Below are 26,845 nucleotides of genomic sequence, written 5' to 3'. Positions count from 1 at the left end.
TTTTGGAGTTCTCTCCCCCACCCCTCTTTCTCTTTCTTTTGGTCAGTAAGTTGTTAATATAACATGGTTTACTTAAAACTGTTCTGACTGCTCTTGTTTTAACTTTTATTTCAGGAGCCAGCCATGAACAGAGGAGGGAAGACTTTCATGCTTGGTTTTATTACCATTTATGCTACTTTTATGCAGAAACCTCTTTTCAGAGCTTTTCCTTTTCTAAATAAATTCTATATTTAATTAAATTTCCGGTATGTGTTGTCTTTTGTTCCCTGTGTGAAAAGTTTTGCTTCAGTTTTTTCGATCAGATCCAAAAGCTGCTGAGCTTTCAGGCCTGCTTGCGTTTTCCTACCACATGTCCAATATAAAAAATGTTCAGATCCACAGACGCACACCCTGTCCTGCTCCAGGGGTACTAGCTAGAATATTGGTAACATGCATAGTCCTCAGCAGCCTCTAGCTAGTGGTTTCTTAGACCATCCCTCTGCCCTGCAAATTTTTGTGACTTCATCCTGGGATGGATACCTCCTAGCACAAGGTTATTCCTTCCCCAATTATCCCTACTGTTCTCATTATTGGCTGAGGCTACTCTAGGTGGACTCTGAAGATTAACTCCCCTTTGCCCAGCTTTTCTGCAACACAAAGAAACTCCTCCAACAGATTCAGCCATAACTCATGGCCACTTGAACAGGCCTGTCAGGGATTCGCCACAGGGCAACAGTGTTATGACCACCCACGTGCTCCTCAATAATCAGTTCAGATACTGAGACTCATCTCTCAAGGCTCCCGAAAGTTTAACAAAGATGGAGAATTTCATACCATGTAATATAACCTAATAATTTAACACATGCATTCCATTACTAGCTCCGCCATCATATTCTGCTGTTTTGCATTAACATAACATTTTTCTTAATGTAAATAATCAACTGTAGCTGAGACTGTTGGGTCAGCTAATAAATAGCTAACTTTATAAGAGGCACCATTCCCCTTCACCACTCCAAGCAAAATCTATCACTGAGTTCTTGTTGTGAACATGCTATTTTGCTCTCTGTGGATTAGTAGTTTTCATATTTTGCTCCATTTTTCTTTTTTTCTTTTCTAGAATACAGCACATTTTCCAATGCACTGAAGAGGTGCCGGAATCAGAAGAAGGAACACTCCGTTTTCAATCAGCGAACAGAAGAGGCATCTGCTGCTCAGTATTTTCAGGTAACAAAGCCATCTAATGCCAGTTTTGTGGAAGCTAAGTTATAGATGTTTCCCCGTTTTTCTGACCTTAGTCACCGGACCAGGTAGAAAGTTAGCTCAGGATTCTGCAGCAAAGGGTCAGGCCCTTATTACTGTTGAATACAGGTAGTTTGGTAGAAGATGGGCTTTATCTTTTTCTATTTTTCCATTCCTCCTTTCCTTTTAGTTCTATGGCTGTCTATCTCAACAACAGAATATGATGCAGGATTTTGTGAGGACGGCCACATATCACAGAGCTATTCTACAGAACCACATAGATTTTAAAGACAAGGTAAGCTCTGTTGGATCCAAACATAATTGTGTCCGGAAGAATAACATTGATTGAACTCTCCTGTCTGATCTTTCCTAGAACTTTGTGCATGAGTGTACTGATATGCAACTCATATGTTTACAAAAATAGGTGTCAAGTATATGGATGCCTAGGCAATATGGTGATGGGTCACATTAAAGGTACCTTAGGATAGATTGAATCTAAACCCTGGATCCAAACATTAGATCAGAATTTCACAGCTGGCCCCTGCAGACTAACCAGAAACCCAAATCTGAACACTCCTAAAATCTTTCTCTAACAGTGCCCAGATGCTTCACAGGAAGGTGCAAAAAAGTTTGCATTAGGCAGGTTTGGGGCAATCTGCCCTCCTTCTCCCCCTACCCCCCCCCAAAAAAAAACCCCAAATAAAAAAGATTAGGTCTCCTCCTACTTGCTAATAGTTAAGAGATTGGCTTAAATCGTGAAGTATGAGGTTGAATATCCCTTCCAAAAATGTATATCCTATCATACCTCTGGATATTCATAGAATTGGAACGAACCTCGAGTGGTCATCTAGTCCAGTCCCCTGCACTCCAGGCAGGACTAAGTATTATCTAGACCATCCCTGACAGGTGTTTGTCTAACCTGCTCTTAAAAATCCCCAATTATGGAGATTCCACAACCTCTGTAGGCAATTTATTCCACTGTTTAACCATCGTATCCATATACATGGTCAATCCCTTTTTGAATCTTGCTAAATTTTTATCCCTAAAGACAACATCTTGTGGCAATGAGTTCCACAGTTTACGTACACATTGTGTGAAAAAAGTGTTTCCTTTGATCAGTTTTGAATTTGCCATCTTTTAGTTTATTGAATGTCCCTGCTGCAAATTGGGTAGAAGTCTTCACTGAGCAATCTGCGGGGATGCCCAGTCCCCTTTCTTGAATTGATATCATTAATTTAGAACCCTGTAAGGTGTATCTGAATAGATAAAATGTTTTCACACCAAAGTCGCATTACTCTGTTTCAGTGTTGAACTTAATTTGCCACATTGCGCAGTCACACCTGGCTTTGGTTAGGTCCATCTGCAGTTCCTCTCTGTCCTTGACTAATCTAAATAACTGTGTAATCTGCAGAATTTGCTGTCTCACTATTCATCCCTCTTCCAGATCATTAATCAATATGTTAAGCAGCATAGGATCCAGTATGGAACACTGCTATAACCAAAAATGCAATCTGAAAGCAACAGTTTACCAATCTGCTAAAAGTTTTCCAGGTCTGTAAATGGCTAAGACTGTGCGCTGCACCTGTAATGTCTTCCCCCAACTCCTGCTTTCTGTGTGCACTTATCTGCTTTTTAAGACAACAGCAAAAAACAAGGCTGATGTCAACTCAGGGCCATCTAAAATTGACACCACCCCAAAACAAGACTTTTAATACAATCTAAATTAAGCAAGAAATTTCCCCTTCATAAAACATAAGTCAAAATAAAGAAAATAGTTAAAATAAAGTTTCTCTTCACTTTTTAAAGTTTCTGATGTTCTGAGTTTTTCTTCTTTGTATGTGTTTAGTAAAAGGTTAAGATGCATTTTATGATGCCTGTTTGCAATGGGAATAGGTCAGTCATACCTTTATGCAAACCTCAAACCATACTTAACTGTTTAATTTTGTAAAAGTAAAACAAAGGGGTTTAAGAAACCTTAACCCCTTTTATGCCTGAGACAATCCTCCCTCAACAATACCAGCGAGCTAGGAGCATGGGAGGGCTTGCCCAGTTTGCCTGGAACACCAGTGCCTGGCCCATAAGAGTGTGAATGGTATTGGATTGTTGATTTGTTACATCATCAACTGATTAATTTTCTTACCAGAACAGGTAGAAATCTGGTATTACAGGGTCTGTAACTAGTAGAACAGCAGTGGATTGGGAACACTCCTTGTCCTTTGGCTCCCTACTGATGAGAACCCCAATAAGAGTTTTTGCTTTTTATAGTGAGAAGGTAGAAAATGGACAGCAGAACCCAGTTGTGCACATTTCTTTCATGCTGAATTAAGGAGGAGGAAGTGTGTAGGCTGTGTATATTTTGTACCTGTTGGCCCCTTTAGCAGCTATTGCTGTTGTACAGCTGCTGTCGTTCTCTCTTGGGGTATTTATTTTTCCAACTGTTGGAACTGCCTTGGCCTCTGTTCAGCATACCTAATAGTAAAGCTGTTACAAACTTGATGCTGCCGGCCACCCACCTAGAGAATGGTCTCCCTATTCCCTGTCCTGTGAAATGAGAAGTTTCAGAACAAATGTGGTAGAAAAATTGGATAGGATATTTTGTGAGAAAACTCTTTCCCACGAGAATCTGAGAATTTCAGTGCTGCTTAGGTTTGGGCTAGCCAGGGCAGAAACACTGCACCAGTGTTTACTGTGAAAGCCAGAAAGCATAGAGGCATCTGAAAGACTGAAATATATAAGAAGCGTGATGGGGGGAGGGAGTAAGATGAGGATAAAAGAGCACAGTAATTTTCAGATCTTCAAAAAGAGTTTGATTCAGTTGTTACTTGTTTCCTAGCCAGTTTGGCCATTCAGTTGATTTTCACATTGCTGTCACTTTCCTCCTTTGATGTAAGGAAGTCAAATTACATGAAGTGAAAGGCATTTATGATGGAGAAGCATGGGGGAGGGATAGCTCAGTGGTTTGAGCATTGGCCTGCTAATCCCAGGGTTGTGAGTTCAATCCTTAAGGGGGCTATTTAGGGATCTGGGGCAGAAATTGGGGATTGGTCCTGCTTTGAGCAGGGGGTTGGACTAGATGACCTCCTGAGGTCCCTTCCAACCCTGAGATTCTATGAATACCTTCACATTTCAATTATTTTTTGGAAAAATTTATCTTGTGAAGGAATGAAGCGGTTGGTCTGAGGTGTGGTGGTAAAAACTGATTCTGGACCCCTTGATAACGTTCTTGGCGGTATTTTCAATACACATTCTGTTTGTAATTTGAGTAATAGATGAGCTACTTCAGAACCAACTGTGGCTAGTGCTTGTACCAACCATTTGTGTTTTTAAGGAAGCCTAAAGAATATGGAGACAATTTTTAAAAAGTAATGAATCCTCGATAATAAAGTTAGAAAACATTGCTTGGATTGTCCTCTACTCTACTTAAAATTGTCCTCTTCTCCATAACAACCTTTTAAGTGTTGTCTCTAGAGTACTTTCACTAGTGTTGCCTCAAACTTTTTAATCATACATTTTTTTCTATTCTTGTCTGGTCTCCCTCACTATTTGGCATTAGGAAATAATTTTGATTTTGAATAATGTTGCTTTTGAAAATTTTACCCTGGACTTCAAATGTTGAAATGCCACTAACATGGCGCCTTGCAAGTCAAAATGTCTTCTTGTGGTTTAACTAGAAGTAATGACCTAAAACAAAAAAATACAATATTTTTAAATAAATGGTAAGTGTAAAGTTAGAAATAATTTCCTAATTCTCTTTTGAAAATGGGATTTAGGCTCCTAAGTCACTTGGCACGTTTGAAAATGTTGCCCATAAGTGTAATTAAAAAAAAAAATTGAGTAGTTTATGTACTACACCTGCCCTAAGTCTCCCCAGCCAATTTTTGTGACTTTTAAAGTCACATTTTTCTTGTATTTTAAAAAGTCCCCTCCACACCCTCCTTTGCTGTATGAAAGACTCACACAAACAAGGGGGAACTGACGTGATTCTACAGGGGAGCAGACTATATAAAAAGTGCTCTCAAAGACATTCAGTAAACAGAGAGAGAAATTAGAAAGAGAAAACGAATCTTTCAGTCAGATAATAATTAGATGTTACAAGTAACAACAGTATGGTAGAAATAGTTAGACCATATTGTGATTGATTTTTTTAAATTGATGGTGTCCCTTTCAGGAATAAGGCCCTTATTCTAGAGCCTTGCAACCTGACCCAAACCCAATGGGTCCAGACTACAGTGTCAGGTTCAGGTGAGGTGGAATAACAACTGGATGCCCTCACGGTGCTCTCCCCCTGCTGCTGGTGGGGCCGGAATGGCAATGGCTGCAAGCCCCGTTCCTGCTGGCTGTCTTAGCGCTTCTTATTTCACAGCACAGCAGAGGGCAATGGATGACAGGAATGGGTCATGCAGCCGCTGCCAACCCCATGGGCAGGAAGCTGTGGCAGTGCTGATTAAGGGATGGGGGGAAAGGTAGAGATCGGGTTGGGTCCTGGTCAGGCCTAAAAATTAGGCCTGAGCAGACCTCTGTTTTGCAAATGCTTAAGCATGTGTATATCTTTCCACCTGTGGATAGTCCCACTAAATTCAATGTGGAAAATTACTCACCTTTGTGAGAGTTTGCAGGATCATGACCTCGCTCTAATTAGATGGGTACAGCACAAATCCTCCCTGAAATGTTGATTTTTCACAATTATTTAAGTAGCCACACATCTGCTTCAGACTAGTTCTTGAAACTCCCACAAATTACTGTCCTTATTTATTTACTTATACATAGATATAAATATGTGAGAGCAAATACATATATAGAGTAAACTCACTAACAGCCAGTCCTAAAACTAGACACTTATATTGAGAATATTTGACTTCTTATTGGGAAAAAAATGCTAATTCCATGTATTGAAAATCCACTGTGGTCACTAAGACAATGCACTGTGAAAATCTCTACACAGCAACTAGATGCCTGCAGCAGGCCTGTGCCAGCCGATGTGGGTTCATGGGGCTTAGGCTGTGGGGCTGTTTCATTGAAGTGTAGACTTCTGGGCTCAGGCTGGAGCATGAGCTGCAGGGCCCTGCGAGCTGGGGTGGGTCTCCAAGCTTGGGCTGTAGCCTGAGCCCGGATGTCTACACTGGAATGAAAAAGCCCCACAGCCCAAGCCCCACAAGCCTGAGTCAGCTGACATGGGCCAGCTGTGGATTTTCTTTGCAGTGTAGACATACCCACTGAGGGCTGGGTTCTGATGCTCTTACAATGGATAGTGCCTGTCATGACATTGCTGGCCCCTTAAAGGGAGTCTGGGCCTAGGCTACCTGTGAAGAGTTAATTTAATGAGCCCATCTAGGTAGTTAATTGGATAATGAACACTTGGGCCTGATAAAAAACTATTAGGGTTTGCTTACAGGAGGTACTCATAGAGAAAGAAACTTTCCAAAGGGAGAGACGCTCCCAGGATTGAGAACCACAGGCCCCAAAGAGGAAGGCTGTGTAACCTCCGAGCCCAAGGAAAGAGACTTTAGTTTAAGCTTATTTTGGATTTAATAAAGTAGAACCCCTTCAGGGGAATCTTGTCTTATATCCATTTGAGGATTGTGTGGAATTCTTAAAAGGCCCTGAAAGAAAGGAAACCAAGGTAGGTATGCCTGCAACACCACATTATCTCAGCAGGGGGCACCTCCATGCCCTATAGCAGTACCTTACTCCACAAAGTCAGATGGACCATATGAGAAGTAAGGTGTGTTACTGGATGTGAGGAAGGGGCTCAGAATCTGGCCCTAAGTAGAAAGCCGCATTTCTCCATCCCATTAGTAATGTTTAACCATGGCCATTGGTTCTTCCCTCTCCTCTCGACATATACAAAAAGGAAAGGTTATGATCAGCAGTGTTCCCCAGTAGGTTTTGAGAAATCTTCTACCAACAAATCCTTCCGTCGGCCCTGTGGTTAAACAGAAACTTGTGCTTGATTGTCATTGGCTCCCTGCCTCTACCTTTTCTTTATTCCCCTTTGCCCAATATTTGCAGTAATTTGCTGTTTTGAAGTTAGCTCCTCTGGGCATGGAGGTGTGGTCTAATACTCACCAAAGCACAGAAACAAAACTGGCTCTGTGACAGCCTGTTGTCTGTGAAATAAAAAATGAACTTAATAAAATCTTGCACTAGGAAAAGAAAATAATATTAGAGGCAAAGTTTTGGCCCCAAGGCCTAATTTGAAGCTATGTAAAATAAAAGAAACAATGTTAGTTGCCTTAGTATTTCCTGTATCTGTGAAACAGAGATTCAGACTGGCTACAATATGCACTGGCGGTTGGATTGCTTTCATTAGTACGTAGCCTAGGTTTCACATAAAGTATGTTTTTTAAAAGTGAAGTATGCTTTCAGCCCTGACAGATTTTCTTGCCAATACTACTTCTCTTTCTTTTTATGTATTCACAAAAATATCTTATTTTTCAAGGCTGCTACGCAAATTGCATTATTGGGAGGTTTTGAGCTTATTGGTAAATTGAGCTGCAGCATTTACTAGAGGAAGGGCCATTGGGGCAGTTTTTGGAGCCAGTTTAATTTAAGGCCAGGGCTCAGGTTTGAGGTTAAGTCAGGAGCATGATCTGATTTCTGAATAGATAGCACTGAAGTCTTACGAGGTTTTGTTCCCAAATGGCAAAAATCACAAAGTTAAATGTTCTTGTGAGATTTCCACTATCTTGGGCCAAATCTCATGAGCATTTCAGCCAGATTTGAATTGCAGAATAAGGCTTCTTGTTTTGTATCCAGCCCAGAAACAAAACCAGAGGGGGCAGGTTCAGATCTGGAGATTCATTTCTGAATTACTTCTCTTTCACTCACACTCTCACTCACTGGTTAGGCTACTCATCTTAATCGTTCTGCCACTAACTACCAATATCTATCTATGCACTTTTGAATCTCTTTAACCATGAGATCTTGAGTGACTTGCTACACTCTTTATGCAGCTTAGGGTATGTCTACACTACGAAATTAGGTCGAATTTATAGAAGTCGGTTTTTTTGAAATCGGTTTTATATATTCGAGTGTGTGTGTCCCCACAGAAAATGCTCTAAGTACATTAAGTGCATTAACTCGGCGGAGCGCTTCCACAGTACCGAGGCAAGCGTCGACTTCTGGAGCGTTGCACTGTGGGTAGCTATCCCACAGTTCCCGCAGTCTCCGCTGCCCATTGGAATTCTGGGTTGATATCCCAATGCCTGATGGGGCTAAAACATTGTCGCGGGTGGTTCTGGGTACATATCGTCAGGACCCCGTTCCCACCCTCCCTCCCCCCGTGAAAGCAAGGGCAGACAATCATTTCGCGCCTTTTTTGTCTGCTGCCAGCCAAAGATGTAAAGGATAGATGGAGTGGGTCAGAACAAGAAATAGACCAGATTTGTTTTGTACTCATTTTCCTCCTCCCCTGTCTAGATCACACTGCAGTCAGTCACAGAGAAGGCGCAGCGAGGTTAATCTAGCCATGTATCAATCAGAGGCCAGGCTAACCTCCTTGTTCCAATAACAACGATAACTTTGGTGCACCATTTCTTATTGGAACCCTCCGTGCAGTCCTGCCTGAAATACTCCTTGATGTACAGGCACACCCTTTGATGATTTTAGCTCCCTGAAGCCAACCCTGTAAGCCGTGTCGTCAGTCGCCCCTCCCTCCGTCAGAGCAACGGCAGACAATCGTTCCGCGCCTTTTTTCTGTGCGGACGCCATACCAAGGCAAGCATGGAGGCCGCTGAGCTCATTTTGGCAATTAGGAGCACATCAACCACCACACGCATTATCCAGCAGTATATGCAGCACCAGAACATGGCAACGCGATACCGGGCGAGGAGGCGACGTCAGCGCGGTCCCGTGAGTGATCAGGACATGGACACAGATTTCTCTGAAAGCATGGGCCCTGCCAATGCATGCATCATGGTGCTAATGGGGCAGGTTCATGCTGTGGAACGCCGATTCTGGGCTCGGGAAACAAGCACAGACTGGTGGGACCGCATAGTGTTGCAGGTCTGGGACGATTCCCAGTGGCTGCGAAACTTTTGCATGCGTAAGGGCACTTTCATGGAACTTTGTGACTTGCTTTCCCCTGCCCTGAAGCGCATGAATACCAGGATGAGAGCAGCCCTCACAGTTGAGAAGCGAGTGGCGATAGCCCTGTGGAAGCTTGCAACGCCAGACAGCTACCGGTCAGTTGGGAATCAATTTGGAGTGGGCAAATCTACTGTGGGGGCTGCTGTGATGCAAGTAGCTCACGCAATCAAAGATCTGCTGATATCAAGGGTAGTGACCCTGGGAAATGTGCAGGTCATAGTGGATGGCTTTGCTGCAATGGGATTCCCTAACTGTGGTGGGGCCATAGACGGAACCCATATCCCTATCTTGGCACCAGAGCACCAAGCCGGCGAGTACATAAACCACAAGGTGTACTTTTCGATAGTGCTGCAAGCTCTGGTGGATCACAAGGGACGTTTCACCAACATCAACATGGGATGGCCGGGAAAGGTGCATGACGCTCGCATCTTCAGGAACTCTGGTCTGTTTCAAAAGCTGCAGGAAGGGACTTTCTTCCCAGACCAGAAAATAACTGTTGGGGATGTTGAAATGCCTATATGTATCCTTGGGGACCCAGCCTACCCCTTAATGCCATGGCTCATGAAGCCGTCAACAGGCACCCTGGACAGTGGTCAGGAGCTGTTCAACTACAGGCTGAGCAAGTGCAGAATGGTGGTAGAATGTGCATTTGGACGTTTAAAGGCGCGCTGGCGCAGTTTACTGACTCGCTTAGACCTCAGCGAAACCAATATTCCCACTGTTATTACTGCTTGCTGTGTGCTCCACAATATCTGTGAGAGTAAGGGGGAGACGTTTATGGTGGGGTGGGAGATTGAGGCAAATCGCCTGGCTGCTGGTTACGCGCAGCCAGACACCAGGGCGGTTAGAAGAGCTCAGGAGGGCGCGGTACGCATCAGAGAAGCTTTGAAAACCAGTTTCATGACTGGCCAGGCTACAGTGTGAAAGTTCTGTTTGTTTCTCCTTGATGAAACCCCCCGCCCCTTGGTTCACTCTACTTCCCTGTAAGCTAACCACCCTCCCCTCCTCCCTTTAATCACCGCTTGCAGAGGCAATAAAGTCATTGCTGCTTCACAGTCATGCATTCGTTATTCATTCATCACACAAATAGGGAGATGACTACCAAGGTATCCCAGGAGGGGTGGTGGAGGAGGGAAGGAAAATGCCACACAGCACTTTAAGCACAGCACTTTAAAAGTTTACAACTTTAAAATTTATTGAATGACAGCCTTCTTTTTTTTGGGCAATCCTCTGTGGTGGAGTGGCTGGTTGGCCGGAGGCCCCCCCACCGCGTTCTTGGGCGTCTGGGTGTGGAGGCTATGGAACTTGGGGAGGAGGGCGGTTGGTTACAGAGGGGCAGCAGTGGCAGTCTGTGCTCCAGCTGCCTTTGCTGCAGCTCAACCATACACTGGAGCATTCTGGTTTGGTCCTGCAGCAGCCTCAGCATTGAATCCTGCCTCCTCTCATCACGCTGCCGCCACATTTGAGCTTCAGCCCTCTCTTCAGCCCGCCACTTACTCTCTTCAGCCCGCCACCTCTCCTCCCGGTCATTTTGTGCTTTCCTGCACTCTGACATTATTTGCCTCCACGCATTCGTCTGTGCTCTGTCAGTGTGGGAGGACAGCATGAGCTTGGAGAACATTTCATCGTGAGTGCGTTTTTTTTCTTTCTAAGCTTCACTAGCCTCTGGGAAGGAGAAGATCCTGTGATCATTGAAACACATGCAGCTGGTGGAGAAAAAAAAAGGGACAGCGGTATTTAAAAAGACACATTTTATAAAACAGTCGCTACACTCTTTCAGGGTAAACCTTGCTGTTAACATTACATACATAGCACATGTGCTTTCGTTACAAGGTCGCATTTTGCCTCCTCCCACCGCGTGACTACCCCCTCAACCTTCCCCCCTCCCTGTGGCTAACAGCGGGGAACATTTCTGTTCAGCCACAGGCAAACAGCCCAGCAGGAATGGGCTATACTGAGTGTCCCTGAAGAAAAGCACCCTATTTCAACCAGGTGACCATGAATTATATCTCACTCTCCTGAGGATAACACAGAGAGAGAGAGAACGGATTTTGGTTGAATGCCAGCAAACATACAGTGCAATGCTTTGTTCTACAGTGATTCCCGAGTATGTGTTACTGGCCTGGAGTGATAAAGTGTCCTACCATGAAGGACGAAATAAGGCTGCCCTCCCCAGAAACCTTTTGAAAGGCTTTAGGACTACATCTAGGAGAACCGCAAATGCCAGGGCAAAGTAATCCTTTCACATGCTTGCTTTTAAACCATGTATAGCATTTTAAAAGGTACACTCACCAGAGGTCCCTTCTCCGCCTGCTGGGTCCAGGAGGCAGCCTTGGGTGGGTTCGGGGGTACTGGCTCCAGGTCTAGGGTGAGAAACAGTTCCTGGCTGTCGGGAAAACCGGTTTCTCCGCTTGCTTGCTGTGAGCTATCTACAACCTCCTCCTCATCATCATCTTCTTCGTCCCCAAAACCTGCTTCCGTATTGCCTCCATCTCCATTGAAGGAGTCAAACAACACGGCTGGGGTAGTGGTGGCTGAACCCCCTAAAATGGCATGCAGCTCATCATAGAAGCGGCATGTTTGGGGCTCTGACCCAGAGCGGCTGTTCGCCTCTCTGGTTTTCTGGTAGGCTTGCCTCAGCTCCTTCAGTTTCACGCGGCACTGCTTCGGGTCCCTGTTATGGCCTCTGTCCTTCATGCCCTGGGAGATTTTCACAAAGGTTTTGGCATTTCGAAAACTGGAACGGAGTTCTGATAGCACGGATTCCTCTCCCCAAACAGCGATCAGATCCCGTACCTCCCGTTCGGTCCATGCTGGAGCTCTTTTGCGATTCTGGGACTCCATCATGGTCACCTGTGCTGATGAGCTCTGCATGGTCACCTGCAGCTTGCCACGCTGGCCAAACAGGAAATGAGATTCAAAAGTTCGCGGTTCTTTTCCTGTCTACCTGGCCAGTGCATCTGAGTTGAGAGTGCTGTCCAGAGCGGTCAGAATGGAGCACTCTGGGATAGCTCCCGGAGGCCAATACCATCGAATTGTGTCCACAGTACCCCAAATTCGAGCTGGGAACGTCGATTTAAGCGCTAATCCACTTGTCAGGGGTGGAGTAAGGAAATCGATTTTAAGAGCCCTTTAAGTCGAAATAAAGGGCTTCACTGTGTGGACGGGTGCAGGTTTAAATCGATTTAACGTTGCTAAATTCGACCTAAAGTCCTAGTGTAGACCAGGGCTTAGTATAGAGGGATTTGTGTGGACCTGCTGGTGTTGGTAATAAAGCTAGCAGCAGAATGCAGACTGTTTAGGCAACACTACGGCATCAGCATTTGTAATTGGAAAATACATTGAAAGAAACCCCCACTGCATACTTTACTCACATAAGGAGTCCCATTGGAGGACTCCACAGGGCTATTTATGTGATTAAAGTTATACATCTACATAAGTGTTTTCATTTAAAAAAACAAAAAACCCAAAACTCAATCCTGCAGTGATACTATTTGCTTAAAGTTAAATATGTGCGTAAGTTTTTTCGGAATCAGGGCCTTCATTTGAAAACTACACCCAGCTATTTATGGACCTAGCAGTATGTAAAAATATTGCACAAAATATATACATATATGTCTGTGTGCACGCATGTACATCTAATCTATCTAAATCTTACTTAATACTTCACCCATTTTCTGTATTCTTTGTGATACAGCATGGCCAGAGGGCAGCAGGAGAGTGTTAGAGCCTTATTCCCTGTAGAGGGAAGAAAGTTTGCTATAGATTTATTAAAGCACCTGAAGCTAATTAGAGCCCCTGAAGCCAAGTCACCTGATTAAACCCCCCCTGCTTCAATCAGACAAGGAAAGGAGATGAAGCAGAGTGGATTGGTGTTGGAACAGAGAGCAGTTTGGAGGAGGTGAAGCACAGTGGATTGGTATTGGAGCAGAGAGCAGTTTGGAGGAGTTGAAGCAGAGTGGATTGGTATTGGAGCAGAGAGCAGTTTGGAGGGAAGCAGAGGAGAGTTTGGAGAAGTGCTGCGGTGGGCTAAGAAGACCAAGACCCTAGGTAAAGGGACACCTGGTTTGTGCAGAGGGAGGGCAGGAAGCCCCACAAGCTGAAGGGCAGTAGAGGGAAGTAGCCCAGGGGAAGGAACCGCTAGTTCAAGCAGTTTATCTATTTAAATGTAAGCACCCAAAATAAAATTTATGATGATTGGCTTTTTAACACCATTTTTCCTCCCAGTTTAAATATTTCTTCAGGATGTCGTGCTTGGTCCTCTGGGACGTAGACATACAAGAATGAAATAACAACTTTGAAAATAATCCACCTTCTAAACTTCTTTTTTTTGTGTGTGTGCCTTTTGTTTTCAAGGTGGTCCTAGATGTTGGCTGTGGATCAGGAATCCTTTCGTTTTTTGCAGTGCAGGCTGGAGCTAGAAAAGTCTATGCAGTTGAAGCCAGCTCAGTGGCAAAATATGCCGAGGTAAGTGTTTTGTTCAACCAGGTGTTAAACTGGTCTGTAGGTAACTAGTGTACCACAAAGGCAACAGATATCTAGGACCACATCTCACAAATGGCAATGCTGCAGATTTCTGTTTATAACATGACTAAGGATGTATGTTGTTAGTGTTCATAATTTAAAAATATCTTTAAAGATATTCTGGTTGATACAATGTAATAAATACTGATAGTAATATAATAAATCATTTTCCTTCCTTTTTAATAAGGTCACAAATGCCCTTAAAATAACAATGATTAAATCTTTTCTCCCTGACAAAATTTTTTTTGCTTTTCCCTTTTGTATTTTTTTAAATTTTTAACAAAAATTCTTTTGGTTGTAGGTGCTCTGACTATTGATTTAATTTCCAATCCCTTAGTGTGATTAGTCAGCTCTTTCTCTGGTCTTAGGAAATAATCACACACTTTACTGAGCTGTAACATGTGTCCTGTTTAAGTCGAGAGAGGGAAATAACTACTAAGTTCACTGATTACTAAATAATATAATTTTGTACATCTTTCTGATCCAGATATCTTATTTTTCTTTTATTGAGTTGTAATACTAATTTAAAGATGATAGATGGACAACACTCACAACTGGCAGTCTTTTAAGCATAGACAAAGCAATTAAGGAGCTGCAGTGGAAGTTTGCCAGTGCTACCCTAACAATGTGGCCCTATCTTGCTCTGCTAGAGTCGAGATGATAGCTCATCCTGCAGAACCAATTCAGTCCTTGAGCTGTCTGCCAATTGTCAATTGTAGTAATGGTTTTCGTGATAAGGAAACCTGTGAACTGGGAATTAAGGCTGTTCGGGTTTTAAAGGAAGAACATCTGCAGTATTAGATACTTTTACTTTTTTTCCAAATATTCATAGCTACAAACCTGTAGGTTTTAACATTTTCCTTTTGGCTCTGATACAGGGCTCCAAAGAGTCTTCCTGTTCATTGTTTTATAAACTTGTATCAGTGAATGAATGTCTCATAGAAATGTTCTGGATTTAAGAAAGGTAAATAATATGATAGATGTAGAATTGAGCTAGGAATCGCATAGCATCACCTTCATATTTCCAGCTTATTTGTGCTGTGGTTAAAAATGCTTGAATAGAGGCTACTCGTTGTTTTTGTTCATTTGCTTATACATAAACAAGATATTGTGTATATATATTTTGTAGCTGGTAAGTATAAAAAAAAGGTTTAGTGTAATCACTCGAAAGGACTGTGGAAAGACCTGCATAGCAGGCCCACCTTTTCTTTTTTTTTCTGGAAAATCTTTTCTGTCTTCAAATTTAGATTATGGAAGAACTCTCGCTGAGTTTTAGCTTTGCTAATTAAAGTGAGGACTGTTTGTCATTTGCCAGAGACATCAAAAGGCATCTGAAACGTTATACACGCCCCCAAAAAATTATGCATGGCCAAGTTCTGACTTCACTGGTGCTGAGAGGACAAGTTCAGTGGAGTTAAAATTGTGGTCCAGTCGCTTGATTTCATGGTAAACTGAAGTATTAACTAGCAGTGGTCAGGATAATGGGATACCAGATCTCTAATAATAAAGAACAAAAGGGAACTCAAATGACCTGGGACATTGGAAATGAGATGTGGAATTTTTTGCCTTTGGTCACAGGTTTGAATTTGGTCCAGATCAGAAGTAAACAAAAGTGATTGTTATCAGTAGGCTGATGGCCTGAGGACCGGTAGATTATACATAAAGAAATGAATAGACACCCCCCCACACACATGGTTTTGATAGAGTTCATGCCACGTCTGTGTTCTATCAAGTGCTATTTACACTTATGGTGCAATATAAACCTTTTATTAGAATAACTGGTGCAGAGAGAGACCAAGAATCCATTAGGTCCAGTAACTGAATTGCCTTCCCACTCTCAGAGCTGGTTTCTCCAGGTGATGGCTAACATACATTGGTGGGGCAGATTGCACGGCTGCAGACTGTGCTTGCACCACTTCTCTTTTTGTGGAGAAACAGAAAACTTCAGTCCCCAGGGCGGTCAGCCCAGCTACTCTCACAAGCACTAGATTAACACTGAAAATAATTTTTAAAAAGGGAATATGTATAACACTATCAACTACCTCTAGGGTTAAATGCTACAACTGCTTAACAATATCTGACAGTTTAGGAGCAGAAATGAAGAACACCGTATTCAGTTGTAACTACAGGGGAGGGAATGTTGGGTGGAAAAAATGCAGGTGCTGAAACTGGGATTTACCCGGGGCATAAGAGGTAGTTAGGGTCTTGAATGAATGAAGGGTCTTATCCGCTTCTTGGTTTTAAATTTCATTCAAATTATGATACCTTCAGGAGCACAGTACCCCCTTCCCTGTGCTGAAATATGGATTCATTATTGTTTTAGAAGGAAGAATGTCATATTGTCAGTCACCAGCACAGACAATATTAGCTGACAGAGCACTGAGTTTCCAAGCACCATCTTTCTAACTACTCTACATGGTTCATATATGGTTCTGTGTTCCTTGGCACTAACCTATCTTATCTGCTTCTTGGTGGTGGTTAAAACGTAAGAGGGCAATTGAAACTTCTTAATTTTTTCCTCAAAATAGCAGTCTACAAAGCACCCCGCTTTCCAGGAAAGAATTAATAAGAGAGTGCTCTAGTGAGTTCTCATGACTCAGACTTCCTTTTACTGTGTAAGATATGCGGCAAGAGGCTGACTAATGCACTATGAACTATTCATGTGGAGCCAGCTGCAAAATGAGGACAGACACATGCATAGATTAAATGTCAGGCCTGCAACTTTTATTAGACTTTAACATGGGGAGGGGCACTGCCCACCCATCATCCATACTCCCCTATACCAGGCATTTAATTGGTTCCAATGCAGGGGTTACTGGGCTCCTTATCATATAACCCATTAACTGGTGCCAGGGCTACTGGGCTCCTTCCCATATAACCCATAACATGGGGTGGCTCTCCTCAGCCTACCCCCCACGACTCAGATCTCAGTCCTAGCACCTCCCCCTGTGAAGGGGACAGTGGGTGAAGCAGGGTGGGGACCTCAGCCCGTGAGGTCACAAGGTCTGACCTTGGCCCATGAAGGCCACAAGGTCTCACCGTATCACCTGAGCCCAAGGCTTATCACCAAAATCCCAGATCTTTTACCTCTGGGAACCATTCGTTTTATTCTCTTAAACACACTGGAAAACAGCCACAGTGGGCACCAGCAACTACCATGGTCGCTCCCTGCCCAGCCATGCCGCCTGGTATCACGCCACCTGTCCAATCCATGCCCGCACATCTAGCTGTACATCAAAACCTCCCTCTGACTGATGTACGCCGTCATTCCCAGAAACTTCTGTCTGATTGTAATGGATGTCCCTATGATGTATCACTGAGCCCCCTTTCTCCAGGAATATCATGGTGACCCCCTTATTTACTTTCTTACTAGCCTTGCCCACATGCACTAGGTCTGCTCCCAGCCATTGCCTGTCAGTGAGCACAGAAGTGGCATGAGCTGATCCCACTGCATGTCTCTTCTTGACATGTACAACTTTGCCCCTGCAGCCCAGCTGAGATCCAGCTGCTGTATTGGCCCAATGCACCGCAGAGTGCCCACAAATCCAGATATTGCATATGCTATGTGTAGCTTCTGAAACAAACAAGTTAGTTATGTTTTGCTGTTCCCTGCCATCTTTTGCTTGGTGCAGATGTAAGTCCTGTAACACCTTGATTTCTAGCACCCTCTTGAGTGCACCTGCTGTGAGCTGAAACCCCTTGTAACTGCTGATGTTGCTATCCCAATCCTGAAAGAATAAATACCAAATTTGGAGGGAGGTCAAGATCACAGCAGTGCAGGGTTTTTCTCAATACTGCACTGAATTGGTACCTTATCAGACCTGCCATCATCGTGTATGAACAGCGGTCCTGGTTGTAGGCCCCAGGTTTTTAGCAAGGCTCTTATTACCTTTAGAGGGCACAAGTGCTCATCTGCACATTCCTTCAACCCCACATAAGCCTCCTTTTCCTTCAGGCTTGTTTATGAATACCAAAAATGCAGGGACACTGCTCCTGCAGTTAGCTGCACATCATCTCTTACATTTAATGGGACCTGTCTGCAGCTGCCATAAGCACCAGTTCACTCACTCTAAAAGCAACAGAGAAGGCAACAACAAATGCTGCTGTAAATAAAATGGCTTTCCTCCCACAGCTGCAGAGCCTATACTAGTGGGTAACCTGTAATCCCTTCCTTACTTTTTAAAAATATACGGCAAGAGGTTGACTAATACACTATGAAATATTATAATTTGGCAAAAATAATTTGTTAAATAAAGCACACTGCGTGGTTCAGTAACCTTAACATTTTTATTGTGCGGTTTTTTACATACTAGTTTTCAAAATCTAGTAACACAGTGAGTCTTCATTAGCAATGTTCTAATATATAACGCCTGGTTATAGCAAGAATGGATTAGTTTCTGTCAGTTTCTTCCTGGTTACAGTCATCATTCCTCTTGTGGTATTTCTTGCTATCTGTTTCCGATGTCCAAAGTATATACTGTAGGATGTGAAATTAACAAGTTAAATTTATTGAGGCATTTCTAGAACAAATATCCATAGACCTGGTAATAGTGGGGGACTTTACCCAGATATCTGTTGCAAAAATAATACAGAAAAAACACAAAATGTCCAATAAGTTTATTGGAATGTGTTGGGGACAACTTCTTGTTTCAGATGGTGGAAGAAATAACTGGGGGGGCAACCATTTTAGACTTGATTCTGACTAACAGGGAGGAATTGGTTGTGAATCTGAAGGTGGAAGGCAACTTGAGTGAAAGTGATCATGAAATGATAGGCTTCCTGATCCTAAGGAAAGGAAGGAGTGAGAGCAGCAGAATAAGGGCAATGGACTTTTTAAAAGCAGACTTTAATAACCTCAGAGAGTTAGTAGATAAAGTCCCTTAGAAAGAAAATCTAAGGGGGAGAAAGGAGTTCAGGCAAGCTTGCAGTTTCTCTGAGACCATATTAAAGGCACAACAGCAAACCATCCTGATACAAAGGAATGATAAGTAGAATAAATAGTAAGAGGCCACTATGTTTTGCCTCGGGAGCTCGTTGATTACCTGAAAATCAAAAAGGAATCTTACAAGTGGAAACATAGACAGATTGCTTAGAATGAGTACAAAAGAATAGCACAAGTGTGTAGGGACAAAATCAGAACAAGGGGGAATGAATACAAGCCAGAATAGGGAGAGAACAGGTTAAAGAATATTTAAATAAGTTAGATGTATTCAAGTCAGTAGGGCCTGATGAAATTCACTCTAAGAAACTAGCTGAAGCAATCTTGGAACTGTTAATGATTATCTTCTAAAACACATCAGCCTAACTTCAGTACCTGGAAAGATACTGGAACAAATTATTTAACAATCAGTTTGTAAGCACCTAGAGGATGATAGAGTGATAAGTCATAGCCAACGTGAATTTGTCAAGAAAAAGTCATGCCGAACTAGCCTAATTTCCTTCTTTGACAAAGTTACTGGCCCAGTGGCTGGGGGGGAAGCAATAGACATGATATATCTTGATTTTTAGTGAAGCTTTTGATGGTGTCCCACATGACATTATTGTAAGCAAACTAAGGAAATGTGATCTAGATGAAATTATTATAAACTGAATGCACAATTGATTGAATAACCATGCGCAAAGAATGGTTATCAATGGTTTGCTGTCAAACTGGGAGATGTATCTAGGGGATCCTACAGGGGTCAGCCTTGGGTCTGGTTCTGTTCAATATTTTGATTAATTACTTGAATAATGGAATGGAGAATGTGTTTATAAAATCTGTGGATCACACCAAGCTGGGAGGGGTTGTAAATGCTTTGAAGGACAAGATTAGAATTTCAAATAACTTTGATAAATTAAAGAATTGGTCTGAAATCAGCAAGATGAAATTCAGTAAAGACATTTGCAAAGTATTAAACTTAGGAAGGAAAAATCAAACACACATTTACAAAATGGGAAATAATTGGCTAGGTGGCAGTACTACTGAAAAGGATCTGTGGGTTATAGTAGATCACAAATTGAGTATGAGCTGACAATGTGATGCAGTTGCAGAAAAGGCTTTTTCGGAGTGCCTTAACAGGAATGTCATATGTAAGATATGGAAGATAATTGTTCCACTCTACTTGGCAGCGATGAGGCCTCAGTTGGGGAACCATGTCTAGTTTTGATGGCCCCATTTTAAGAAAGATGTGGACAAACTGGAGAGAGTCCAGATGAGAACCACAAAAATGATTAGTTCAGATTTTCTAAATCTTTTATGAGGAAAGGTTAAAAAAACTGGTATGTTTTAGTCTTGAGAACAGAAGACTGAGCAAGGGACCTGATAAGTCCTCAAATATGATAAGGCCTGTTATAAAGAGGACAATGATCAATTGTTCTCTATGTCCACTAAAGCTAGTTCAAGAAGTAATGGGCTTAATCTGCAGCAAGGGAGATTTAAATTAGATATTAGGAAAAACTTCCTAACCGTAAGGGTACTTAAGTGCTGGAATAGGCTTCCAAGGGAGGCAACGAAATCCACGTAATTGGAGGTTTTTAAGAACAGATTAGACAAACACCTATCTAGATATACTTGCTCCTGCCTCAGTGTGGGGGAATTGACTTGAGGTCCCTTTAAGCCCTACGTTTCTATGATTGTCCGAGCCCCACTGAAAGAAAGACGAGGCAATATATGAGGATTAATTAGGCCACAACTTTATTCACTCAGTGTGTATGGTAGTACCCAACAATAAATTGTATAATGCAGGTCATGATTAAGGCTGTGAATTTGTCACGGAGGTCACAGATTCCATGACCTCTGTGACTTCTTCAGTGGCCGGTGTGGCTGGCTCAGAGGAAGCTCAGGTAGCCCCGCGCCAGGCGCACCAGCCACTGCTAGGGCAGTCTTAGGCCACCATGCCCCCAAGCCCCTGTGCCCCCGGCCACAGCAGCAGTTTGGCTTCGCAGCTCCCATTGGCCGGGAACCACTCGCAGAGCTGCCTGGCCATGCCTCCACCTAGCAGCTGAACAAGGGGGATGTTGCCGCTTCCAGGGAGCCTCCCAGGTAAGCCCCGTCCAGAGCCTACCTCACCCGGTCCTGTGCCCCAACTCCCTGCCCCCTCCCACACCCAAACTGTGCTGCTGCTGGGGTGAGGAGGCACGGAGCCAGGTAGGAAGCCTGCTGGCCCCGCCAACCCCCCTCCCCAGCACCAGCAGGGGTCCTGGGCCGTGTGCCACTGCCCATGCCCCCCTACCCTCCCCCCAGCAACCGGGATGCCCTCCCCTTGCACCCACAGGGCCTCCAGGCAGCCCATCCCCCAAGTTTTATTCACTGGTAAAAGTCATGGAGAGGTCACGGGCCAAGAATTTTTGTTTACTGCCCGTGAACTGTCCTTGACTTTTATTAAAAATACCCGTGACTAAAATGTAGCCTTAGTCATGATTATTTCCTTAATTGCGTCCATCTTTTTGGAACGGCTGATGGCACCCCTCCATTTGTATGAGGATTAAGGGAGCTGGAAAAAGGGGGAGAGTTTCTCTCTCCACCATACCAGATTTCAGAACCCCATAACATCTTCCCTAGCTTTCCAACCCGTCTTCCTTAGCTTCTTTAAGGGAGGCTATCCACTAAATCCCCTTCCAAATCCATTTGATCAAAGAACCATTATCCCCTCTGTAATGTGTACCTGTACTGGACGCCTGCCACAAGGAAGCATCAGCAATTAGCTTGGCTGCCTCCTCCTCACCTTTATTGGGTTCCCAGATATTTACCAATTCATTCCCTCATATGGGCCAAAAATATATCCACTCTCTGGTCGGATAGGGGTACCCCATCCTTCCTGAATAACGTGGGTGCCGAATATGACATTTCCGGGTGAGCAATTGCCAATCCATCTTGGTGACATACGAATTTAGCCACCTCCCTATTCATGTGCCTCCTGGCCTTATCAACCAGTGGCCGCTTTATGGTTTCCTGCCATACCCTCCTCTGTAACATCTGAGACCAAATAATCATCACCCTCACGCAGAAATCTGGATCTGTCCCACATCACAGTGAAAAATAACCACATCTGGTGTCTGTGTCCGGGCTGCCAAAGAGTGCACAAAGGGCATCAGCTCGTCCCGGGGCATGGCCCTTTTTCCATACCAACTCAGCCTTGCCCTGCTACTGAGGCTCAGCTGCGAATCTCCAGGTGACTTGGCAGTCTGCCTAAGTGCCCAGTAGCTAATACGGCTCACCTGATTGCTGTGAAAGGGGACTTCTCTGGAAGTGCATGGAGTATAAACACCACACTCAGGTCCCTGGAGGGCACTGCCCCCACTCCCTCCCCCCCCACAGCTTGTCCAGTCACTTCTTGTCCTCCCTGTTCTGACCAGGTAAATTTCCCCCTTCCTATCACCTCTGTCACCCGGCTGGGGAGCGGGGTAGGGTTCTTAGAGGGACAACAACCTCTTTTCTTCTGGCCAACTGAAGAAAGACAGAGCACATTCAGTTGCAGTGAGCTCATTCTGTGCTCTGTCCCCTTTAATGTGGGCCATATGACAATAATGCAATAATCTGATTTGCAGACTGCAGTAAAATCATATTCCTTATATTAGCACCATAGAAAGTATTGCAATAGTATTTTACTGAGATACTGTATTGCCTACAGATGTGCAATGGTTACATAGGATATCTAAATAGGGCAATTAAGGGGGAAGTTGTAATGGGTGTTGCACAAGGAGAGATGCTGGTTATAGCTGAATTATCTAGTTGTTTAAGATATTTCCCTTTGTAATATTCTAAGAATATTATTTCACTCTGTACTGTGCAGTACTCCTGTGACCTTTTCAGTGTTTGGTAATTTAATTTTCTGGCATTTACATTTTCTAATGTGGCTACACTAAACTGTGCAGGAAAGATAAAGGGAAAGATTCTGTGATCCATACCACGGGAGTACATCTGGCGTAACTCCAGAGAAGCCAGTAGAGTTACTTTGGATTTAAGATCATGTAAGGGAGAAAATTTGGCCTAAAGATATCAAATGTGACACCTTATTACAATCCAAGCAATATAATTTGTTCTTTTTCATCCCATGCAGTGACAGTGTACCATGCTTAAAACAATGAGATTATAGCTGTCATGCTGTACTGTGCCTTCCTGTTAACACTGCCTGCAAACTGGAAAAATGTATAAAAGAGGGGCTCCATCCTTGGCAGCACTGATTCATCAGTTAGTAGCCTCTTTCCAGCTTCAGTATATAGTAACCCCGTGTGTCCAGCTCTTTAGCTGGTTTTCAGACCAGTGTGCCAGCTTTTCTCCTGTTCCATGACTCCACACCTTGGATATGCAATTGCTGACAGCTGAATCCTGCCCCACACAGTCACGTTGCCTGCAGGAGGGAGAAAAGATTGAAACAGCCTTTGCCCAAGGAAACAAACACTATGGTGCATGGGGAGGTGGGGGAGTATAGTTAATAGTCCTTGGTGGTGTACGAATGAGCCATGAAATGAATGCATAATCTCAGTCTTCCAGCTTTGTTATAGTAAATCCATTAGGCAAAAACAGGGGAAACAAGACTAGGAATGGGTACCTGGCAATAATACTAGATTTGTCTAAACATAAAATGTTATTCTTAGGGTGACCATATTTCCCAAAGGAAATTGCCCGAGAACTCCTCCCTCTCCCCCTGTCCCCGGCCCGAGCTGCTCGCCGAAGCCCAGCCCCCACCTTCCCACACAGGACTAGCATCACTGCTCACCAAAACACTGACTGGCTCCTGTGCGAGGCTGGCAAGAGCAAAAAAAAAGTCAGGACAGCAGGGATAGGGCTTAAAAAGGGACTGTCCTGGCCGAACCCAAACATATGGTCACCCTAGTTATTCTAAGCAGCTCATGTCAGACCACGGGGGGAAAATAGCATTATTGGGCTGAACTTTTTTTTTTTTTATGTAGAGCACTTGAATAAACAGGAAGAAAGGGTTACGATGCATGAGTTTAAAACGATTAAACTGCAGAGGCTAGTGATGCCATCATCAGAAATAAAAAATGAGTCCTCGTGGAATCCAAGTGTGTTTGCCGTGCGGTACCAGTAAAAGAAAGCCCTTCTGGGAGCTGCATGGTGACTAATCTTATGAGAGAATCAAGAAGAAGAGATTTGTGTAGAATTAATTATTCTTAAGGCTGCCATTTAGCTGCTTCCACTACTAACAGTGAGGGTACAGATCTACTAAAAAAAACTGGGTAGTTTTGAGAGGATTGATTTGTGTGTACGTGCCCATGCGTGCTATACAGCTAATGTAATTGAGAAAGGTGTTTCACATGAGTTGGGAGCAGTTGCCACTTCAGCAGAGATGAAGTATAAATGGTGACAGCGGCATAACACTTGCACCTATTTGTAGTGTAGTGTTTACCTAATATTTATTTATACCATATTGTAAACCGAGCAACAAATAGACAAACTGCACCTGTTTGCATTTTCAGTTATTTACATTAATATGTCTTAGCAAACAATTTACCATGAAAATATTGCAGTTATCTCATCTGCTCCACTGAGTGTTAATATCCAGTGCTGTTTTGTCGGGCTTATGTAAAATGGTGACGGAAAACAGATGTCTGAGAGACTTTGCAGCACAGTGTGGCACTGGGTAAAGGCTTGAGAGTATGTCATTTCCTCCCTTAGGAGGGGCAAGTTGTTGGCTTCTCTTGAGGAAGCTGTTGTAGACTGTGGCTCAGAAAAACACAACTGGATGCTGAGGATGTGGTAAACTGTTTCTCCCAGGCCAGATCATTGTCCCTGCTCCAGGTACACAAAAGAACCATGAAGCCACTAAGTGTCCTCCTGAGGATTCCCCCAGTGTACATGGAAATTTGTATGTGTTCTATAGCCAGCCTAGTGGCTCCTACACGCTTCTCTATAGTCAGTGAACACTGTGCAGTGATTGAAAAGGGGATGTGAGCTGGGGCTGAAGTAGTCCCAGGATTAGGGTACTGCAAAGGTGGCATGGAAGCACGTTTGCTTCTCCCCCCGGCCTGATCACTCACTGAACCCAGGTTAGCTAGAGCAGAGTATCTGGCCTTCGCTATGTTACTTCCTGTTCCTGACTTAGATAATTGAGAAGACTGTGGTGAGAAAATTCTGAATATCTAAATGCCTCTGATCCTCTTGAATTTTATCAGTCCGAGTACAAACTTGGACTGCATTGGTAGATGACCATCTGGTAGTTAGATGAAAATCAGGAGCCCATGATAATATTGTTAGATTGATCAATTGCCTTAGGTACTGTAGATCCATTACTTTCATTGTGAGCTCTTTGGGGGAGGGACCATCTTTTTGTTCTATGCTTACACAGCCCCTACCACAATGGGGTCCTGGTCCATGACTGAGGCTGTTAGGTGCTACTGCAATACACATAGTGAATGATAATTATGAGCCATTAACCAGCCTGTGAACCCTGCTGTGAATAGAGAAGACTGCCCTCCAATGACTACATTTTTCTCTCTCAGAATGATGCTCATGGATAGTTTTGAGCCATTGGCCTTTCACCTCCATAGTTCTTTTCCCCTATTGTTTACAAAATAATCACAGCTACCTGCATTCTTGAAAAGAGGATTCCATCAAAAATAGCTGAAATGTGAATGTTAGCATTTAAGATTGGTTCCTTTGCTGATTTAAAAAAAAATAGTAATAAGCGACTAAAATATGAGCAGATATCGAAGGTTTTATCAGGGCCGAATTAGAAATGGTGTGAAAGTGTTAAATGTAAAAGCTGCATTTGAGTTCAATTTTTTATGAACTATTGTTACAAGTAGCACCTAAAATTTCTATAAAAGAAAGATTAGAGTTTTCAGTTTGTTTATTTTGTGCACTTGATAGCAATTTTGTGTAATGAGTTTCAGTGCTTTCCCTGTATAGTCAGCTTTCCTTTTTCGTTTGTTTGTCTTTCGTAGGGCTACCAAGGAGGGAAAAATTTTATATATTAACAGGAAGTGTGATTGGAAAAAATCCCAAATGGCAAAGGGATCTATGATCAGGGGTAGCATTGGAAATGACCATTAATTCAGTTTTCAAAATTGAAAAGATTTCAAGTTGGCATTGTATATATGTTGTGAGTTTTTAAAATTAGTTTGTGCTATAACTAATTTATAGCTGATCCTGCATACTCTTACTCAGTTGAATAATCTTTGTGTGCATAAGAGTACTCACAAAAGTAAGAACTACATGTGTGAGTAATGGTTTGAAGAATTAGATCCTTTGTTTAAAAAAGTTAAACTTAAATTCTGTTCTGAAACTTGTGTGTGCCCATTTTCAGATAAGAAGACATGGTTTTCTCTCTGACAATTGCACTGATGGACACAATTCCTAAGAGGAATCTCAAAAATTTCTGGCTACCAAATCAATAAGTAAAAAGCTGTCTACTCAATATTTATATTTTATATTATAGTTATATTAATTGCTAAGGCTGCTGTCACTTTTCCATTTTGACAAAGCCCTGTGGCAGGCTTAGCAAACAGACTACTTTTTAGAATATATGAAATATTTTATACTGCTTGTCATGTCTTTGTGAGATGCATTGTACTTTGGAGAAATTTGTGTTCTTAAAATCAAATTACAAAGTTCTATAATAAGCAAGAAGAAAACCACTGTTACATAGGGAAAGCTACAGTATTTTCTTTAATATACCAGTATGAGCTGAGAGAAAGGGAATATATTCTTAATTATCAGGTATCAGAGTATAATAGATGTAGTGAGGTTTCTCTGGAGAAAGCCAGGTAGAGGATGAGATGGTATAACTGGTCCTCAATAATTATCGTAGGTCAGAAGTTTATTGTACAACACCTGGTCCTGATCATGCTTCCGTTTAATTCAGTGGAAGTTTGCCATGGCTTCAATGGAAGCAGGTTAGGGCTCCTGAAGAGAAGAGGGATGTACCTGAGAGATTTGTTGTTACCTTTATGTATTTGAGATTAGTCAAGAAACTCTTCACTGATGAAAGAAAGGGCCACCTGTTTGACTAGTACTTGAATGTGTCATGAATGCTGCATAAAAAAGATGAAGGGAAAAAAATTACCAAAACAC

General features: G+C 43.0%; 1 protein-coding gene across 3 annotated transcripts in view; it reads left to right on the top strand.

Moving 5' to 3' along the window:
* Nucleotides 1-26,845, top strand: part of LOC140911696 (histone-arginine methyltransferase CARM1-like) — a 144,955-nt gene that overhangs the window by 72,763 nt on the left and 45,347 nt on the right. For all 3 annotated transcript variants that reach the window (XM_073345238.1, XM_073345237.1, XM_073345236.1), the window contains 3 exons: nt 1,097-1,203; nt 1,409-1,513; nt 13,663-13,773. In XM_073345238.1, coding sequence (XP_073201339.1) covers nt 1,097-1,203; nt 1,409-1,513; nt 13,663-13,773 — 323 coding nt within the window. The remainder of the gene's footprint in view (nt 1-1,096; nt 1,204-1,408; nt 1,514-13,662; nt 13,774-26,845) is intronic.

Source organism: Lepidochelys kempii, chromosome 5 (assembly GCF_965140265.1).
Source record: "Lepidochelys kempii isolate rLepKem1 chromosome 5, rLepKem1.hap2, whole genome shotgun sequence".
In the NCBI taxonomy this organism is placed as follows: domain Eukaryota; kingdom Metazoa; phylum Chordata; order Testudines; family Cheloniidae; genus Lepidochelys; species Lepidochelys kempii.
Note: the sequence above shows the minus strand (reverse complement) of the source record. Positions and strands in the feature narration are given on the sequence as shown.